Source organism: Arctopsyche grandis, chromosome 3, assembly GCF_051622035.1.
Source record: "Arctopsyche grandis isolate Sample6627 chromosome 3, ASM5162203v2, whole genome shotgun sequence".
In the NCBI taxonomy this organism is placed as follows: Eukaryota; Metazoa; Arthropoda; class Insecta; order Trichoptera; family Hydropsychidae; genus Arctopsyche; species Arctopsyche grandis.
Genome location: NC_135357.1, coordinates 23,423,631 through 23,440,826, shown reverse-complemented (window position 1 = coordinate 23,440,826; position 17,196 = coordinate 23,423,631). Strand labels below are relative to the sequence as shown.

Sequence of the window (17,196 nt, the reverse complement as noted above, 5' to 3'; positions counted from 1 at the left end):
ATTTATGGACCACTCTCGCGAACGACTGGCCGTAGAAGGAGCTCGAACAGTGGTATTATACTCGTACTTTGCGAGAACCTCGTTATAGCGTTTCGTTTCACCGCTCATTCGTCTACGTTACATTCGATATTTTTTCCTCGCAGTCCATCCTGAATTTATGTATACATCCGATAAGATTTTTCGGCTGACTGAAACCCTCGAATCAATCATAGACCAATCGATGGAATATTTTAATAATAAAAATCGTTTCGCTGGTGTATTTTGGCACCCGGTATGACCCTGACAAATGAAATTATGATTTTGATTGACGGACGTCCAGTGCCCTCCATTCAAAGGGAAAACAAATTTATTTTAATCAATCTTCAATTTGAACGAACTGCTCAATATAATATCTACAATTTTAATACAAAATCTCGAATTAAAATATAGAAAAGAAAACGAAAATTAAAATTGGATTTGAGTTCTTTTTTTTATTAACGGGTGAGTGAAATTTTCTGCTTTTACTTATCATTAGCCAATATTTTGTATTTGGAAATGGTAAAATTTTACGAAGCTGAAATTCAATTTTGAATGTAAGCCACGTTTTCTGAGAAGCAAACGATCGGTTCGATGCTATTGACCCACTTTTCCATAAAGTCGAATGGAAGAAAGTGCATTGCAGCTATGTATGAAATCGAAAGAAAACTTCACTCAATTTTTCTCGAATTTTTGTCGGGGGATTCCTTTGAGAGGGGTGAACAGCAGCGCCTTGTCCATACAATATACTATACTTCTCGCTTCCTCAATTATGGAACTAGAGAAATTATTTTTTAATATGCTATAGATATCCACCATTGGGGTGCATCTATTGTTTTATTTTTTTGATTAATTATTTTTTATAGGCGCTAGGAGCCGCCAAACATCTATAAAATCACCTCTTTTTTACACCCACGAAACGAGTCCAACGTGCTTATTTAACGGTCGATTTAAAAAAAAATACGCCGATAGATGCACAGAAAGTATTTTTCTCATACCGATGATGAATTTTTTTTTAAAATTGGTCCAGTTTTGGAGGAGAAAATAGGACAGTACGAAACCTCGATTTTGTCAATTTAAAATACGTTTTATCTGGTCGAAGCGCGACTGTCGCATTCAGTCAATATATATATTGATATATATTGTCGCATTCACTCAATATATACATACACTCAATATATATGTACATATATCGAAGAAAGGAACGGTAACAAAATTAAGGTTTCGGGTTTACAGCCCTCTTAACAGTTCAATATATTATACATATATTTATTTACATACCAGTATTTTAAAATATATATGATATATATAAAATATTTTTAATTTATAAATTATAATAATCTGAATTATAACATTTAGTGCCTACTTTTCTTAAAAACGCCTCGTATATCTTCATAACCTAATCTTCCGAATTTTTGAATGTCGCACATTTACGACATCGGTATTTGATTTGTTCTCCACACTGATTTGCTCTGAGGGAATCGTTTCTTAAGCCGATTACTCAGAAGTCCTGTAAAAATAAAAAATAAAAAGTTCAAGAAACAATTCAGAATATTCTTGATCATTTATTCAATTCAGAATATGCTTGAATAAATGATTCAATTTAAAGTATACATATACACAACAATTCTCCAGTACCACGAAGGAAACAGAATTGAGACGGCGAGTCCACTACCTTAAATAGGGCCATCAATATCAATATGGACAACGATTTTAATTTTTTGTAATTGAATTGTTGATATTTCTAAATTTTAGGTAAATGATTTTAGGGGGCTAGTATAGTACCTCTAATCCAATGACGGTACGCCACTGGTACATACTGGTACATTTATATGTTTATCTCATATTGGCTCAATACCAAGATAGATATTACAACATATGTATATGTATGCAGTTCAAGAGAGATTTATCCAAATCTAGTATACCTTTTTGAACAGATTTTACCAATCCATTTAGTATTATAGGTACAATCAGAGCGGGTTCATAGCTGAAAGACGCTCTAATTTTTTAGTTTTTATTTGATTATAAATTTTTTTTTATAATCAAATAAAAACTAAATACTGAATATAAAATATAATAATTCACGAGGAACGCAGTAAGTCGACTGTCAAATATCAACGAATCACGAATAAAACTTAACAATCAATATGGTGTCGTCGGTAGAAATGCTTACTTGGAATTGTATTTGAATAAAATACTGCTGAAAAGTGACGTTAAATAAAATATTGGAAGTGTTGAATATTGAAAAATTTTAATCAATTCTTCCTTATTGAAAGAGTTGCTAAGTTTTTTTTTTAATAATTTTTTATTAGATAGATTATTTAAAAAATATTAAGAGAGAAGGGGGCACTGAAAGCCAATCTGCCTAGGGCGCCACATACCCTCAGGCTGAGCCTGGGTACAATGCTATTGGAAAAGACTTCGATAATGGTTTGATGTAGTTTATTGAAATGTAAAATTTGCACGTGGTGGTTCAGCGGAGCGTACGGAACACAAGTTGTCCGTACGCCGTCTGCTCGAACTCTGTCGACCGTCGCGTATTTCCGCTTGGGCCGACACTAATGCCAACTCGTCAATAATGCCAATCGACAATCAGTTAATAAGACTGTTTGCCACACGTCATTACAAAAGTCGGAACATAGTCCCACATAGGAAAACTGTTGAACAATACAGTTATTCTACAGAGTTACAGCATTACTGACGAGTCGTTTACAATAAATCATAGCTCTTAAAATAATTAAATAGAGGGTGAATAATGAAACCTTTGCCTCATCCAGTGTGAGGATAAAATCAATTTATTGGTTCAGTAATATTTCAACTTATAGGTATACCTCTGGTGAATGTTGTTTCTCTTTACATTAAAATTTTTGAAATCTCCTTTGAAGCTGTGAATAAGCATTACAAGATAAGTTTACTTTAAAGAAGAGAGAGTGGACTGTATATGGTTTAAAACTTAAGCATTCCTCATCTTGATGTTAACTTAGACAATACAATGTTGACACTGTTACAGTTGTCAAGACAGATCAGCTATTACCGATCAACTAAACTTGATTAGTGAGTGTAATGCTCCTAAGTTAACTTGATTTCATCAACAAGTAGCACAAACATTGCTAAATTAAAAGTAAATTGGAAAGTCATTCATTCATTCCTACAAGCAGGAAATGAAGGCGAACTATGATTATAGATGTCTCTACGTTACATCGAAATGTTCAGTATTATAATATTTACTTATTCTATGATTCACATAAATACTATAAACAGTAAGAGTTAACTTATGTTTTCATAACAAGAAACATAAGACCTGCGGATGACTCCCGGCAGGTTATAATTAAGTAGACATGAAATAATTTAAGATGCTCCATTAAGTGTGGCTTGGAGACTAACATTAACAAATCATGAATCTAATTTTAACTGTCAAATTTGAACAGTTTATTTTAAACTCGGATATAATCCTTCCGAGTGATGACATGAGACAAGTCTTATATTATAAAGACAAAATGATTAGATTAAATTCGGAGATATATACTGCCGAATGTTAAAATGAAAATAGCTTAAATTATACACACAACACAATTAAAGTGAATTACGGAGTACTACTATTAACATTGACTGATTTAAACTCATGATTACATCTAATAAGTAATATGAGTTGGGGGTAGTGTCTTCGGGTTAAACTAAGCTACCGAAGTTGACGGAATTGAAGCTGCTGTTTCTCCTCCCTCTTGCTGATCTTCCTTCCTGTCAAGTGGTCCTTGTGGTAGAATCGGCAATGGCGCCACTAGATGACTGGACCGACGAAACTCTCCGCTGGCAGTAAAGACGTCGACGACTCGAACTCTGCCATCTGGTCCGGGATACAATTTAGTGACTCGACCCAAGACCCATCGGGTTGGCAGCATGTGTTCCTCCTTTAACAGGACCATTTGACCCACACTCAGATTGTTGCTCGAGTCCTTCTTCCATTTGTGTCGTAACTGCAAAGAATGTAAATATTCCGCCGACCAACGTTTCCAAAATGCTGCTGTGGTCAATTGTATCTGAAGCAGATTGGCATGGACATTAGTGTTATATTTAACCTCCATTGGAAGAGCGAGTAAGGATCTGCCAATTAAGAAATGTCCAGGTGTGAGGGGTAAAAGGTCTAGTGGATCCGAAGACAAGGGACTAAGAGGACGGGAATTCATGCAAGCTTCTATTTGAGTCAATACCGTACAAAATGATTCGAAATTTAAGGTGGTGGCCTTTAACACCTTGTTTAAATGAATCTTCATGGATTTAACCGCTGCTTCCCACAGCCCTCCCATGTGAGGCGCCCTTGGCGGGTTAAACTTCCAACGAATCCCTTCGGAGGCTACATACCGTAGTAGCTTCTCCTCATGAGGACGTTCGTAAATTAATTTTACTAAATTAACGAGTTCACGACTTGCACCGACAAAATTAGTAGCATTGTCGGAATATATCGTATTGGGCCTGCCACGTCTGGCTACGAATCTTCTTAAACAATTTAAGAAATTTGAACTCGTTAAGTCTCCGACAAGTTCCAAGTGAACTGCCTTACTGGAAAAACACACAAAGACACAAACGTAACCCTTAATTATCTTAGAATTCTTATTGCAACCACTCTTCACAGGAAAAGGTCCTGCGAAATCTATCCCCACATGACTGAAAGGAAAATTCGCAGTGGTACGTTCAAGCGGGAGTAATCCCATTAATCTATTGTGTGACAGTGGTTTATTTCTGAAACAAATGACACATGAACGCACCACTCCTTTGACAGTATTATGTCCGGCCAATGGCCAATAGGTCTGCCGCAATAACGACAGTAAGGCTTGAGTACCCAAGTGAATATATTTCAAGTGCGCATCTCGGACAATCATGTGTGTAAGTTTATGCTTATTTGACAAGATAATGGGTGACGTTGATAGAGTTGTTCCCAGAGGAAGTCTACTTCCAACACAAATTAAATTCTCGTGGAATAGAGGGGACAATTTAGCTAATTTACTGCTACTGGGAATTGGATGTCCCTTGCTCAGCAAACGATATTCCAATGGAAATGATTCCATTTGCGATAACCTTATCAAATTATTTAAAGCATCTTTTAATTCTAAAGCGGACGGTTCGTTATTTTCTTTAACGTTTAATTGTTTATTCCTTAGTGGCCGACGAACATATGATAAAACTCGAAGGAGTCTTGGAAGATGAGAATATTTATCTATCCAATTATTTTCCCTCACAAGGGTAGCGTTAGTGACTACCCTTCTCTCTGGAAGATCTATTGTGATCTCAGGAGGTCTTCGAGGCCATCGTGATTCGTCTAATTTCAACCAACTAGGGCCGTCCCACCATAACGAATTATGATTTAATTCTGATGGTTGAGTCCCTCGAGAAATTAAATCTGCTGGATTGTCTGTAGAGGAGACATGGTACCACTCAATGGGTTGAGATATTGATTGGATTTCGGCCACTCGATTGGCAACGAAGGTGGTCCATTTACATGACTCTCCTCTAATCCAATGCAATGCGACGGTTGAATCCGTCCAATAATATTTTTCATTAATATGAATTGTTAATTGGTCTATTGTTGACTTCATTAACTTTGATAATAACATAGCGGAGCACAGCTCTAAACGCGGAATAGTTACAAAACTGAGCGGAGCGACTCTCGAACGAGAACACACAAGATGACATTTGGAATTTCCCAATTGATCAGTACATTTTACATAAATACAAGCACCATAAGCTTTCTCGGATGCGTCACAAAATCCGTGTGCCTGTATATTAATGGCATTATTTAGTATTATCAATCTAGGAATTTTATAAAGTTTCATGACTGTATTGGATAATTGGCAATCTTTCCATTTTTTGAAGATTGTCTGAGGAATGAATTCATCCCAACCAATGGTTTGTTGCCAGACAGATTGCATTAATATCTTATAATTAATTAACAATGGAGATAATAGTCCTAATGGGTCGAAGATCTGACTAATTACTGATAAAAAGTTTCTTTTTGTTATATTTTCAGTCTCGACTTCGGTTTGAACCTTAAATACAAAAACGTCTTCCCGCGGTTTCCAAAATAAACCTAAAGTTTTGTGTGATTCGTTAGAGAAGTTAAAATCTGAACAATCGTCAGCTTTAACATCCGTGATTATATCGGAGTTGTTCGATGTCCATTTGCTTAAGGGCATACCGGCTGATAATAATATGGTTTCCAGTTGAACCTTTAATAATTTACCAGCTTCAATAGTATTAGTTCCCGTGAGCAAATCATCAACATAAAAATCACGTTCGATCACTTTACTAGCGATGGGATATTTGTTTCTATTCTCCTCTGCTAACTGATTTAGACATCTAGTAGCTAAAAATGGGGCTGAAGCAGTTCCGAATGTTACTGTATTAAGCTTGTAATGCTTGAATTTACTCTGGGGATCTGTTCGCCAAATGATTCGTTGTACATTTTTATTTTTCTCTGCTATTTGAATCTGTCGGTACATCTGCTTAATATCCGCAGTAATCACGTATTTATGGAGTCGAAAGTTGAGTAGTAAACTTAACAAATCTGATTGGACATTAGGTCCCACCATCAAAATATTATTTAGTGAGATATTAGACGTTGTCTTTGCGGACGCATCAAAAACTACACGATATTTAGTGGTAAGGCTAGACTCCTTAACCACGACGTGATGAGGTAAATAACAATGAACCTCATGTGCCTCCGGAGGTTCACACTCTGACATATGTCCTAAATTTATGTACTCTTCTAAAACTTTATTGTATTCCATTTTTAAATTATTATTGGCTAAAAAACGTCTTTCCAAAGTTTTGTGTCTTTTCTCCGCAATGTGCAATGAACTTCCTAATACTACCGGGGAATTTTTATATGGTAAAGCTACACAAAATCTACCGTTTTTATCTCGTGATGTGTGTGCTTGGAAATGTTCCTCACATCTTTTCTCCTCAAGAGATTGATGTTTTACCATAGGAACCTGGTCGATCATCCAAAAGTTTTGAATGTGACTGTCTAATTGACTTAAGCCTATGTGGCTCTTCCCTGGAGCATTATTTACTTCGGGATATGGACCAACTATTGTCCATCCGAATTCGGTATCCTTTAAGATAGGCATACCTTTTCCTAACTGGATGGTTCCTGCTTTCATAGCATGAACGCAAATCTCGGCGCCGAGCAAGAAATCGATTGGCGTCGGTTTATTCCAAAGGGGATCTGATAACTTGATTCCCGCTGGTATTGAAATTAACTGTTGATCCAGTTTCACAGTTGGAATTTCGCCAGTAATTTCTGGTAATACCAAACACAACACTTTGGTTGAGTAATTAGTGGTTGAAGACCTTATGGTCACCTTGGTGATGTGACGAATGCTACTTTCTTGATTAGCGATACCTACAATTTTTTGAGAGATTTTCTCTAATTTGAAGTTATTCTTCTTAGCGAAAGATGTGGTAACATAGTTGACTTGTGAGCCGGAATCTAATAATGTGCGACCCTTAACGACCGTTCCATTGGACGTTATAATGTCTACTTGTACCGTCGGTAAAATTATCTCCCTTTGAGAGAAATGAGTAGAATGAGCATTAATTGACTTCCTTCCCGTATTATTGGAACTAAATGTATCGTCCTGATGCAACAAAGTGTGATGGTTTTGTTTGCACCTTAAGCAATTATAGTTAGACTTGCAATTTGTTATCTTATGCGATGAATTTAAACATTTAAAACACATGTTATTAGATTTAACGAATTCATTTCTTTCCATACTGGATTTTGCTTTGAATTTATCACATTTGCCTATGAAATGATTATTTCGACAGAATGCGCATGCGTTTACCTTACTTGATGGGTTTTTGTTCGCGACATGAGTTCTCATGATTCTTTGACGACTATGAGGGAATTCCTTCACCGTAGTTACAGATGCAGTAGATTGTAATACATTACATCTATTCTGCAAGAATGTCTCTAAACTTTCATATGGTGGCATTTCTCTGCTAACCAGCGATATTTCCCAGTCTCTTACTATATTAAAAGGTAATTTCCTTAGAACTAAACATGTTACCCATGGATCTAAAATTTCTCTCGCGTAACCCAACGATTCAATGTTTTTAATACACACTGTTACCTGATTCAATAGATTTCTCAATTCGATATGTGATTCTCTTGTGATTAATTTTAAGTCACAAAGTGAATTAATCCTAGTTTTGAGATTAAGTCTTGGTAAATTATATTGCTTGTCTAAAATACTCCAAGCTATTTCGTAATTGTCTGAGCTAATATCTAAACCTGATACAGCTGCCAAAGCGGGACCGATTAAGGATTGATGCAAATATTGCAATTTCGTGACATTCGAATATTCCGTTTTGTTTCCTATTATATTCTTAAAAGCTTGTTGAAACGATTGCCATTCAGATGGATCTCCCTGAAATGTGGGAATGGTTAACGTCGGTAACTTATCTCTAGCAAATTTAATTGTTGCTTGCTCTACCTTTAGTTTACTATCTTGAAAGGATTGGCAATCTAATGCTGCTTTAAGATTTTTAACTGTTATTGTAATTGCATCGTACTCTTCGTCTATTTTGGCCGCTTTCGGTATGTCTGTAAGGTTATCTAAATATTCGTAATGGAGTTTTCGGACATAATCGTATGCTTCTTTAATGGTTTGATACTGTCCTTCATCTAATTCGGAGGATTTATCTATTTTTCCTTTTAGTCTTTGTACCGCGCCTGAATACCTTAATTCTATTGACGTCATTATAACTTCTACTTTATTTTCCTTCGCTAATATTTCTATCGATTGAGTCTGACTTCGAGTCTGATGTATTCTAGAGCTTGACCTGTCTCTAATAGGTTCTACGTCCCTAGTTGGATTTCGACCTTTATGCGACTTGGAAGTCGAAGCTTCTATTTCCTCGTTTTCAGCACTTGACATTTGTTTCAGAAAGTTGCACTATTTCGTCTCATAAATACAGTTGTTCTCTACTATAGCTGTCAATTGAACTATTCGTAGAGATAAGGTAATAATATTCAATGATTAACCGTGAATCTTAATATTCTACTTTAACTATTATCACCAGAATCTATCCAACATATTTTGGAAGAAATTACAACCCTAAATTGGTGGGTGCTTGATTTAAACCACTTTGGGGCTACAAGTCTTGTGATTTATTTTAAATCACCACTGTTTCATCACACATTATGAAACAAAGAGATCTACCGATGTATGAATATGCCGGTATGTACTTGATTTAATCCACTTTGGGGCTACAAGTGTAATTCCACATTTATCGTGGAAGGGGGGGGGGGGGGAGGGTGTTTCTACACACATTAAGAAACAAAGATCTACCGATATGAATATACCGGTATGTACTTGGTTTAAGCCACTTTGGGGCTACAAGTATAATTCCACATTTATCGTGGAAGGGGGGGGGGGGAGGGTGTTTCTACACACATTAAGAAACAAAGATCTACCGCTATGAATATACCGGTATGTACTTGGTTTAAGCCACTTTGGGGCTACAAGTATAATTCCACATTTATCGTGGAAGGGGGGGGGGGGAGGGTGTTTCTACACACATTAAGAAACAAAGATCTACCGATATGAATATACCGGTATGTACTTGATTTAATCCACTTTGGGGCTACAAGTATAATTCTCCACGTGCTTTGCTAATTTTACACTACATCTGATTTTACACTTTTAATACGAAATTCGATGCGACCGATGAAACATTCCTTCGTAGCGCGATATTATTTTATACAATCGCGTTAATTAATTGTTATACTTTAAAACATATTTTAAAACTGACCTACCCACATGATTGCCTTTTGAACAGATTGCCTGAGATTGAATACATTCACTTACTTGAATATCCTTTACGATGTTTATGTGATCGTTCCGATAATTTTGGATTACCTCTGTGTCCCATGCGTCTTTGTAGGTTATGTTTTTATTTATATATTTTCTGCGTCAATCACGCGGTCATGTACCTCTGTACATCAATCAATATATTGCTGAAATAGAAGCAAACATGTTATTAGTATTGGAAAGGTATGGATAGTAACAAAGGAACGATACCGATTTCTTAATTGACATCCATTTTTTCTCGACCACGTTTTTTCCTATTGGTTTGTCCGTTTGGTGTTGTGGCCTAGGTTACTGGTGTCCGGTTCGAAGTGACCATCATGGAAAAGACTTCGATAATGGTTTGATGTAGTTTATTGAAATGTAAAATTTGCACGTGGTGGTTCAGCGGAGCGTACGGAACACAAGTTGTCCGTACGCCGTCTGCTCGAACTCTGTCGACCGTCGCGTATTTCCGCTTGGGCCGACACTAATGCCAACTCGTCAATAATGCCAATCGACAATCAGTTAATAAGACTGTTTGCCACACGTCATTACAAAAGTCGGAACAGCTATAATATGTAAGCTTTCTCTGCTATCGACATTTCATTTATTGTGATACAAATTGGGGCGTATGCGCTTTGTTTGATAGAATTCAGCACAAACAATAAATACATTATTAAATTGTACTTAAATATAGTTTTCGGGACCTAAATTCAGTTTATATTATGTTTCTAATATATAAAGTTTAAAATTCCAACATAAAATATATACATTTTTGATTCTAATTAACCAAATTGGAATAAAATAAAAATTTATATACACTAAATTTTATTTTAAAATTTCGTTTATACCAGCATAGTTCAAGTCGGTATTTGCACATATGTAAACAGCAGTACAAAAAATATTCTTTGTTAAATTTAAACAGTAGCAACCGTTGTTAAATTTAAACAGCAGACACGATCTATTCATATTATACAGCAGTATATGTCACCGAAACGTGTCAAGCAGAACCGATTTTATTTATCCACTGTGGAAATATTCACGCATGACATGACGTCATAGTGGCGAGTGCACGCGTACTAACGAAAATGTTGCCACTTGCATATGAATATTTTCGGAAACGTCATATTGTGACAATATTGACTCGACGAATTTGCACTGCACTCGTCCAAAATGAACGTGCCTAAAACAGACGGTACTGTATAGTATGATTAGATGTAGCCTTTTTCCATGCAATGTTATGCTGAGCTGTTGACGTGTAGTGTTGGATAGTATAAAGGGAAATAAGCACATAATTATAGTTAAATGTTTTCGACATTATTTAAAAAAAATCTGAATTTTTAATTTAGTTACCATATATTTACATACATATTTATTTATTTATTTATTTATATAGCAAACTGCTAATACATATAACACAAAATAACAAAATAACACCAAAAAATTATAAATCATCTTCCACATATGTATGTACTTGCCTACTAACATAATAATGGTACTGAGTCGTACATATTATATTTTGAAAACAGTTCTCACATATATTATATCTCTTTAATAGGATTGAGTTTAAAAAGCGTTCCATAAATCCTCACAGATTATATTTAGAATATAAAACATGCCCAATGAATTTGAACGAATGATTTTTATATAATACAGGGGGTAGTATTATCAACGATTTTTGGGTATATCTGACGTTACACAGATTCGCATCCCTATCTGATAGAATTGCTCAGTTATTAATAACTTATTTTCGACTCAAATAGCGTACTATCTACCTTTACAAATGTAATGTATGAAACGATATTTATAAATATACATTTTCAGATATTAGATTTCATACGAATAAACCTCGATAACAGGAATTGGTTAATATACGCTTATGCATATTGATACGTTATATTCGCGTATTCGTCTGCATCACATAGTTTGACGAGCATCATATCTTTGTCGAGAGATACATACATATATGTATGTATGTATGTATATGTATATGTATATGTACGTACTTGGTCTTTGGGCAGAGCGACGCGAATTATTTGTTTCGGCATTTAGGCGCGCAGCGAGGGCCTAATTTACCCCCGGAGGCTCTGAAGGCTTTCTAGGACCCATCCCTACAGAAAGATTTACTCCTCAGGATTAAATTGATTGCCTTCGCCATCAGAGTTAACCGTGAAACATTTGTGAGCGCTACACAACGTTGCGGGTTTTAATTAACACTGTACTGCCGCAGCGCTCTCGCCCCCTTAAAAGCGGGTTTTGATTAATGCCGATTCAACGGCAAAACAATGAAGATCAAATGAAGCCTTCGTTTCGAGTCCGGAATTTACGCGGAATTCACCGCGGCGCAGGCTAATCAGTTCGAACCGACCGATCGAAGGATTTCAGTGAAAATCTATGAAAATCGAAACACAATAACTGCTATTGTTGCGCGGCTTACGGCCGCTTTTGTGCTTCGAAATGGAAAAAATGAATTACTGAAATTGTACCAGAGAGTCCTTTAGAATGTTGAGAAGCACAAGCAGCACACTGCTCTGTATTCGATCGTATGATTTGCATTTTTCTAACATAAACGTCTATACGAGGCATCGTTTTCGTATAAACGTCCCCATAATGTGTTTGTGTTATTATATTCGACATATATCGATCAAACATTCTATTTTGGCTGTGGAATTGATTTCAATACGGTATTTTTGAAATAATACTGAAAATATATCAATTGATTTTTTATACCATTTTTATGCAATCGATGTGGCCAACAATGTAAAGATAATCAATTATTTCGTGTATAGCAAAATATCACTTATTTAGAGTATACTTGGTTTTAAGTATTGCAAAAATCCATAAATACTTAATATATGTAGGTTTAGGGTTGCCTGTTATGTCACTATGATACAAAAAATAAAATATATCGTAAAAATTAGATACGTAACTGGTGCTAATCGACCACTGGTCTACCATGACTGACCTGACACGCGTTCGTGCCAAAAAGGCCTTGCTGTACATATATATGAACAACTAGTATTACAATATCCAATAAGATTTCAATAAACAATATTTCATTATTTTATTTTGGCCTTTTTTTAAAATATATTTTTTATCTTCTTGATATTTTATGATTATAATATTTATAGTAATTCTATAAATATTATAAAATTTTGAACTAAATCCGACAAGCGGAAGTAGAACTTTTGTCTTTTGTAAGTTTCCCTATTTTTTTACATGTAAAAAGTCACAGTTCAAAAATTACCTTCTTGAGTGTTTTCGGTAATATTTTATCCTTATAATTGACATATGCCTCTCTGTGTGTTTTTGCCCTAAATATTCGACAGATTTGCTAAGTGCTTCATTCGGAGCAGGTTGGTTTACGGATCAAAATTAAACTACTTCTACCACTACTACTGCATATTTGACTCCGATATCAGAAACCCTTATATATTTTCACGCTACAATAATATGAATTTCAAAATTCATTTCCGTTTCAATTGTCAATTCCGTTTGGAACTTTTCAATTTCATGTAATTTAGAATTTCAAAATACTTCCGTTTTTCAGTAAATGTAATGAAAAAGGTTTAAATCATTGTTAAAATCTTGGGTAAATAAGTGTTTCCATAAATAAAGTTATACTTGATCCGTAATTAAGCCATTGAATGTATGTTGTAACACAATACATTTATTATAATGACTTGGTTTCACGAACAGTCGAGTAAACCGATATTGTAACGTTTCAGCGAGACCTCTTGCTAATTACAAGTTATTAGAGTAATTTACGCGCTTTAGTCTGCTCCATGAATATTATAATTATTAAAAAAAATTAAATAGTGCTGTCGGGAAAATAATTCAATTAAAAATTCACGGTCAACTTTGGAAGCGATGATAAATTACAAATTCGCCTCGTGAATGTGAGAAAAAAAATCTTTCAATTTGAAAGGGTACAGCGTGCGTAGGTGGGTGGGTGTCTTTTTATAAACTGTCGTGAAAATTCAAGGATAATTTGTATAATGCGGCCTCGTGAAAATTCGGTCGCTAAGCTTTGCCCGAAATCAAAGTCTATTTTTTGTCAAAAGACATAGAAATTACGCCAAGTGGAAACTCTAGATTACATTTTGCCTGGTGCGTATGAAAAACGATCGAAGTTTTGGAAAAAAAACAAAAGGAAAGGAAAATCGACACTTTTCATTTACGAATTCAACATTTCCACCACCCCTTACTTGTATTATATAATATAAGCAAGAATAATTGTACATATATCATCTGTTTATTATTTGAATATAATATGGTTTTATATGTAACTTGAATATATAATAGTATAGATCATTTTTGAAATAAAGTATTGACCCACTTTTACGGATTGAAAATTAAAAATTATTTTAAAACTATTTATAAAGTCTTTGTTTTAATTATAGTGTGTAGAATATAATGTTTTTCAATAGGCAAAAGATGAAAAAAAAAAATCTTATATACTTTTATACAGTAATTATTATATAATGAATCTCAAGATTTAATTTAAATGCAAATTAATATTCAGACATACATACATGTATCGTATTTCAATTATATACCTTTCAGAGTTCAATTTTCATTATTTCACGTTACATTACAAGCATCTTGTAATAATTTGGTAGACTGTTGAGTCACATTTGAAGAACAATATTACAACGTTCATATGATGAGCTCAAGTCGAGGATATCAATAAAATGATTTAATATTTCAGTCACATTTAAGAGTAAATTCGATGAGAACGAGAATGAATTCAGAAAAGTTCGCCAGAAAACTCGAAGAAGAAACGGCAGGGGAAACGAACGAAGATTAGGCCATTCAAATACCGTTCTCGAATTACAAATCTCATTTTCCCTAATCTCCTTTTACGTGATACGGGAACAAAAGAAAATTGTTTTTCCTTTCTTTGGACGCGAAATTCGTCCACACTCGTACGATAACGGAAACACCACATCCTCATATATTTTCATACATACATACATCGGCGTTCGATTTGAAGAAAGTATAAATAAATTCAGTCCATTCTACAACGGCGGTGCAAACTTGAGATAAAACTAAAAGCATACAAATTTATTAAAACAGTGCGATCTGTTCGGCGTGAGATTAGCACATAAAAACACATAAATAAGGGAGACGGGCACGCTTGCCCAAAACTTCGGCTCCATATTACAGCTCGAGCCCATATTGCAGAGCTAAAATAAAACGAGGCATATATGAACGGGCCACTTGAATAATTCGAGCTAAAGCCTTAATTTGCAATCTTACCTTTGCATAAGAAAATTACGCTTTTGACGGTATACGAGCGTCGAAATTCGAGTCGAATTATGCCAAAGCGCAATACGAAATTCCGATTATGGCTCACTATTTAAATTTTAACGACTTTAAGCAAAAAAAAATATATATGGAAAAGATCAAAAAGATTTTATATATGGAAATTTTCCATGACAATTTCATGATTTTATTCCTTTTTATTTATATACACATATATATATATATATATATATATATATATATATATATATATATATATATATATATATATATATATATATATATATATATATATATACATATGTACGTACGTACACATACACATATATCAAAAGTAATATATAATATTTAAGTTGGAAGCACGAGGTATTTCAATTTGTTGAATTTCACAAATAAACATTAATTAGTAGCTTATATTTTAATCTCCGCAATACATCATTAAAATTTTATGTTGTATCTCGATTTATTTTATCAAAATATTTACAACAAATCCGACTGATATATTTCTCTTAATATAAGCTGATTTTCTTACATTTTGTTTAAGCTTCCTAGTGTACGTTATATTTCTTTGAGATTCGTTTATTTATGCAAATTGAAACAAAGGAAAAAATATTCATCTGTATTTATTAATTAATTTGTACGTAATGAATATATAGGTACATATATACATACATACATACAAAGGAATCCAAGTAAATAAATTTGTAATTAGTAATAACACATGTAATAAAAATTTCAATTAAGCATGTAATCAATTTTCCAATTATGTCGTTGAATTTCTCAAATAATAAGTGATTTTTTATAGCTTAATGTTTAATCCCAAATTACATCGTTAAAATTTCATGTCATTCTTTCCTCAAAAGATTTACAATAAACCTGATTAAATCATTCCACTCATGTAAATTGATTTTCGTTTACTCAATCTAAGCTTCCTAGTGTATTTAATGTTTGTTTGATAATCCATTATACATTTTGACGAAGCTAGAATAAATTCAAAATTTCCATTTGTATTAATAAATTATATTATTAGCAATGAATATACGTACATGCGATTTTACGAGCTATGTTCGCTTTATGCGTGATATTAATGTAACATGTTCTAGCAGCATTATGTTATTTGTGATTTAAATTAAATCCATGTAATTTATATAATGTTTCTAACATATTAAATTAATATCGGGTGTGATCTATGAAATGCGTGTGCGAAATTAGTATTACAATATATTTTAATAAGATTAATTATTCGCCTTTGTCTCTCGACAAAAGTGCACTCACTGAATATTCCAATACTATGATAAGTATCATAAACACATTAGTAATATTCAATTAATAATTATAAATGTGAGCGTTGTTTTGTGTCGCCGCATCGGATAGGTGGAGATTTCGACCGTTTTATCGCAATAAATCGCATTATTGTGAAACGTAACGTTAAAATTGTATAAGGTCTTAATTGTATGGAATCTGCGTTTAATTACGGCGTGTAATGGCCAATTAAAAAGACATACGACCCGCCCTTGGTGATGTGTCAGAGATTAAGTTCCCCATTGATATATGCGAGCGCAAGGAGACTCGCCGAGTATACCCGCTAACTAGACCACGTCCTACATAATGTATTCGAAAATGATATTAATAAATTACACATAAAATTTACGTACAACAGTAAATATGTGACAGCTTTCAAATTAATGATATTACTCAAATTTAACGCTCATTCCTAACTTTTTATTGTATTAAAATAATATTGAAAAGAACATAATCCCTATGCTTAAGCGTTGAATCAACGTATCAAATGCTCATTTACGATTGTATACGTTTGCAATGTAAACATCATTGGAATTAAAAGTAGCTTCAGTTATTATTTATTCATTTATTTAAGAATATCTGGTAAAGGCGGAAAAGCCGATGAATCCAAAGAGTTTGGTAAAACATATATCAAATAAAAATCAAAAACAAATAAAATCGAAAAGAAAATATAAACAACTCAAAATAGACGACACTAAAATAAACAAAAGATAGTATATATGTAAAAGATGAACTAAAAAAATGGAATTACTATAAAAAC

General features: G+C 33.9%; 2 protein-coding genes across 2 annotated transcripts in view; one reads left to right on the top strand and one right to left on the bottom strand.

Moving 5' to 3' along the window:
• LOC143909163 (neuroligin-4, Y-linked-like) overlaps positions 1-17,196 on the top strand; it is a 91,947-nt gene that overhangs the window by 32,149 nt on the left and 42,602 nt on the right. The gene's annotated exons all lie outside the window — the stretch shown is intronic.
• LOC143909679 (uncharacterized) lies at positions 2,433-10,320 on the bottom strand. The gene is made up of 2 exons (XM_077427772.1): positions 9,616-10,320; positions 2,433-9,492 (listed from the first exon to the last, which is right to left on the bottom strand). The coding sequence occupies exon 2, from the start codon at positions 8,949-8,951 to the stop codon at positions 3,690-3,692; it is 5,262 nt and encodes a 1,753-aa protein (XP_077283898.1). The 5' UTR covers positions 8,952-9,492; positions 9,616-10,320; the 3' UTR covers positions 2,433-3,689.